The sequence below is a fragment of the Pezoporus wallicus genome, unplaced genomic scaffold, assembly GCF_028554395.1.
Source record: "Pezoporus wallicus isolate ANWC-B61680 ecotype Strahan unplaced genomic scaffold, APGP_CSIRO_Pwel_v1 contig_9651, whole genome shotgun sequence".
In the NCBI taxonomy this organism is placed as follows: domain Eukaryota; kingdom Metazoa; phylum Chordata; class Aves; order Psittaciformes; family Psittacidae; genus Pezoporus; species Pezoporus wallicus.
Window position 1 is genome coordinate 1 of NW_026639298.1, and position 4638 is coordinate 4638.

The 4638-nt window shown below is 54.8% G+C and overlaps 1 protein-coding gene across 1 annotated transcript; it reads right to left on the bottom strand.

Annotated features, from left to right (window-relative positions):
• Positions 1 to 3271: 3271 nt before the first annotated feature.
• Positions 3272 to 4022, bottom strand: LOC130601787 (feather keratin 1-like). The gene is made up of 2 exons (XM_057414114.1): positions 3867 to 4022; positions 3272 to 3646 (listed from the first exon to the last, which is right to left on the bottom strand). The coding sequence occupies exon 2, from the start codon at positions 3624 to 3626 to the stop codon at positions 3312 to 3314; it is 315 nt and encodes a 104-aa protein (XP_057270097.1). The 5' UTR covers positions 3627 to 3646; positions 3867 to 4022; the 3' UTR covers positions 3272 to 3311.
• Positions 4023 to 4638: the final 616 nt, after the last annotated feature.

The following is a 4638-nucleotide window of genomic DNA, read 5'->3' on the forward strand; positions in this document are numbered from 1 at the left end:
ACTTCCTCAAACCTCTATCATGTTGTTGCCCTGGGTTCAGCAGTAGCAGTCATGTTTCTCCTCCTTGGTAGCTGGTGCAGTGCTGTGTTTTGACTTTCGTCTTGGGAACAGAGCTGATAACACTGATGTTTTGGTTTGGCCAAGGACTTTGTGAGCCTTATGCTCTGCCAGGGAGGAGGGGAAGCCAGGAGGAAGCAGAGACAGGACACCTGACCCAAACTGACCAAAGAGGTATTCCATACCACAGCACGTCATGCCCAGGATGGAACTGGGAGTTAGCCGGAAGGGCTGGGAGACTGCAGGGTTGGAGGAGGTATGGGTCAGTGCTTGGTGGGGCTGAGGGGGGCAAGTTATCGGTCGGCTGGTGCTGAGGTGTTGTATTCTCTTCCCTTGTTATTTCCTTTATCATTATTATCATTGGTGGTAGCAGTAGTGATTTGTGTTATACCTTGGTTACTAAACTGTTCTTATCTCAACCCGTGGGAGTTGCATTCTTTTCGATTCTCCTCTCTGTCCCTCCGGGAGCAGGGGGAGGGCAAGAAAGGGGGGGAAGTGAGCGAACGAATTACCTGACTGGGTTTAAACCACGACAGTTCTTTTTGGCGCCCAACGTGGGGCTCGAAGGGTTGAGATAACGACAGATTTGACTGGATTAATAGTCACTCGTCGCAATGCTGATTTATTGGCTCTCAGAGTTGTTCTTGTTGATCTCACAACTTCAGAATGTTGTAACTTACGTAGAGCCGGTATTTGCTGTGTTAGTGTTTATCAGGTGTGGGGCCTGGGCTAAGGTTCTTGTCTCACTGTGCTTTATGGCAATGGCTTGTAATACGGGCGGGCTCCAGCAGCAGGGCGGGACGGACGTGGCCGTGGACTTGTACCTGGCCGTCCGGCTGCTCTTCACCGTCCTGGCCCTCACCCTACTCTCCATCTTCGTGAGGCTGCGGGGAGCCGAGGGGGAGCGGCCCCGGGAGCCGGCGGCTGCTGAAGCGGCCCGGGAGAGCGGCCCCGGGGACCAAGCGGCGGCGGGAGCGGGGCCGGAGGCCGCGAGGGGACGGCTGCCGGTGGAGGAGGTCGGGGCGGTCGAGGAGCAGAAGGAGGCGGCTGCCGAGCAGCGGGAGAAGGCGGCGGAGGAGCCGAGCCCCGCGGAAGAGCCGAGCCCCGCGGAGGAGCCGAGCCCCGCGGCCGAGCCGAGCCCCGCGGCCGAGCCCAGCCCCGCGACGGCCGAGAGCATTCCCCGGCAGCCGCCCGCCGAGCCCCAGGAGGATGCAGGAGACCACGCAGCATTTCCCAGCAAGGCAGAGGAGGAAGAGCTGGACTCAGGAAAAGAGAAGCTGGCGGTGGGAGAGCCGACAAGCACAGCGGCTACACCAGCCCCAGTGACAAGCACAGCAGCATCAACTGAGAGTTCTGAAGGCTCTGAATGGCCTTTGGGTATCCTTGGGACCTGCCTGCTGATTGTGCTGGGGATCAGCATGTTGGCACACACACAGGCTGTGTTCTACCCACAACCATTTTGTCTGATCTCAAAAGTTAAGCAGAGTCAGGTTTGGGTCTTGTCTGGGGTTAGACGACAATATAGGGGGACCAAGAGGTTTTCCCCAAGGCTGGACAGGTATGAGTGGCAGGGTGTGTGGGACAGTATGGGCAAGTATCTAGTCCTCTGGGCCCCTCCAGTGCTTTGGAAGCGTCGGAGATGGAAGGCAGCTGTATGGAGTCCCCAGCAACAAGCTGCAGAAACTGCTGAAGGGGAGGGTGAATTATTTTGAGTCTGGTGGGCCCATGGCACTTCAGGCCATCAGAGCAGAGATGCAACACAGAGATGGACTCATGATCGAGGGGTGGACTTAACAATGGACACTATTGCTCAAGTTATTCACGAGTGTGAACACTGCACACAGTCTCTCCTGCTCTGGAAGACTGTTACAAGAGGTGGAGCCTGACATCATGGACCAGATGGACTCAGCAGCTTTATAGGGACTGGTCCATGCAGTAAGATAAGAGTGCACCGAGATAAGAGTGATGGTATATTGAAAATGTGGGATCTGAGCATGACGTGAATGGTATGGAATAAGGGGTGGATAATGTCCTGGGTTCAGCAGTAGCAGTCATTTTTTCTCCTTCTTGGTAGCTGGTGCAGTGCAGTGTTTTGACTTTCAGCACGGGAACAGAGCTGATAACAAGGATGTTTTGGTTTGGCCAAGGACTTTGTGAGCCTCATGCTCTGCCAGGGAGGAGGGGAAGCCAGGAGGAAGCAGAGACAGGACACCTGACCCAAACTGACCAAAGAGGTATTCCATACCACAGCACGTCATGCCCAGGATGTAACTGCGAGTTAGCCGGAAGGGCTGGGAGACTGCAGGGTTGGAGGAGGTATGGGTCAGTGCTTGGTGGGGCTGAGGGGGGCAAGTTATCGGTCGGCTGGTGCTGAGGTGTTGTATTCTCTTCCCTTGTTATTTCGTTTATCATTATTATCATTGATGGTAGCAGTAGTGATTTGTGTTATACCTTAGTTACTAAACTGTTCTTATCTCAACCCGTGGGAGTTGCATTCTTTTCGATTCTCCTCGCTGTCCCTCCGGGAGCAGGGGGAGGGCAAGAAAGGGGGGGAAGTGAGCAAACGAGTTACCTGACTGGGTTTAAACCACGACAGTGAGTGAACAAATTACCTGACTGGGTTTAAACCTCGAGAGTTGTGAAAGCACCCCAGGTGCCAGCCGTTGTTGGTTGTGGTGGTATATTTCCCAGGAGAATCCTGGTGGCCTTTTTCACCTGACGGCCTGTTGAGCCCTGGCTTTGTGCTGCGTGGAGTTGGAAGAGCTTTGCTAGAAGAAAGGGCCAGGAGGTGTCAGAGGTTGGGATGCAGAACTTTATTGAAACAAAAGTTTCAAAATGGAAATATGCAGGCATAAGGAGGAAGAGAGCTGAGGTGCAAGTATGGTGACCATGCACTGAGGTCTTCTGCATGCAGTGGATTTTGTCAGAGCAGCAAGGTCTTTCAGTCTTGACTGGAGATAAAACAACTGGAGGTCTCCCGCTGCTGTTTAGCCTGTAAGATACTGGTGGGGCACACAGTTCCGCACACAGCAGATGGGGTGGTGCAGAGAAGGAATTTGGAGAAGAGGGAGACATCCATGGGCCATGTTACCAGGCAGCCTGGTCAGGCGCCTTCTCTGCTTGCTTAGTGCCAGAAGAGAAGGAGCTGCGGAAGGTGAACTGGTGTGCCAGCATTACCCCAGGCGTGCATCCACAATCCATACCTTTGCTTCTAGAATGTAAGTGAGCGGTTTCAGGCGTGCTGTCAATGGCCCTTAGCAGATGTTGCAGCCTCTTCCTCTGCCGTAGCAGCCCAGGCCTCCGAAGCCGTAGCCAAGGCCGTAGCCGAAGCCCCCAGAGGAGACGGGCACTCCCTGGGCGCTGAGGACGTTGCCCACGGCAGCGGATGAGGAGGATCCGACGGCGGTGCTCTGGGGGAAGGAGCTGAGGATGGGTCCTGGCAGGGTGACCAGCACGGTGGAAGGCTGGATGACGACGCGGGAGTCCTCGCACTGCCTGACACAGGGCTCGTTGCAGCTGTTGGCCAGCGGGGTGGGTCCGCAGGGGCGGCAGAGGTCGTAGCAGGCCATGTCTGTGGTGTGGAGGGGCCCTGGCAGAGGAGAGGAGAGGAGAGAATGGAAGAGAGGGTGTGGGGGGAGCGGAGGGCGTGGGAGTGTGAGGGGCTGTGGTGCAGGAGGGCGAGGCAGTGGGGAGGCTGGTGTGGGGCTGTGGTGCTGGGGAGGCGTGAGGGGTGCTGAGGCTGGGGCAGAGCGTGCTGGAAGAGCCGGGGCAGGGGGTCAGGAGCAGAGGGCAAGGGGCTTGAGGCTCACCTTGTTGAGCGCGCAGGAGAAGGCGTCAGCAGAGGCGAGTGAGGGACAGAGGCTCTGGGCCGGCTTTTATGCTGGTCCTGCAGTGCCTGAGGGGGCTGAGACAGTGTTTGTGCATGACAGCATGTTTGTGCAAGCAGCTGGTGCATGTCAGATCCTCGCAAGCAATTAGTGTGGGTTGTGTTTTCCTTCCAAGAGTTCTGGAATTTCATGTCCTCCTGTTGAGGACGTGTCCTTCTGGCCCTGGCGGCAGCTTTCAAGTATTAGAGACCAAAGGCTTGGTGTTGATGGTGCATGTCAGGGCATTTGGCAGAACATGCAATGAAAGTATTGGAGAGTTGCGGTGTCATCATTGATGACATCCTGTGCCACTCGTGTCTGTGCTTTGTGGGTTTCTTGCAGTGCTTCCTCATGCCTGAAATAGAGCTCATCCCTTTGTATCAGTGAGAAAATCAAGACGGCAGATCTGGCACAGTAGAGGCTGGACAGCCTGATCAGTGCCCAGTGTTAGGCTCCATTTACGCTTCTGAGATTTACAGGTCAATCTTTTCTGTTAGTTCAAGTTTATGTCCTAAGGTGATAATGACATACAATGAAGAAATAAGAAACCGGGGCTGTACCCATTTTTGCCCAGTGCAGGTTAAGATTTAAATTCACTTCTTCAGCAGACAAGTCATAACCTACAACATCTGAGTCTTCTCATAGTGTACTTATGACCAAAAATATATAATTACCTGCCAGTGGTAAGAGTGCTCCTTCTTCCTGCTCTGTCATG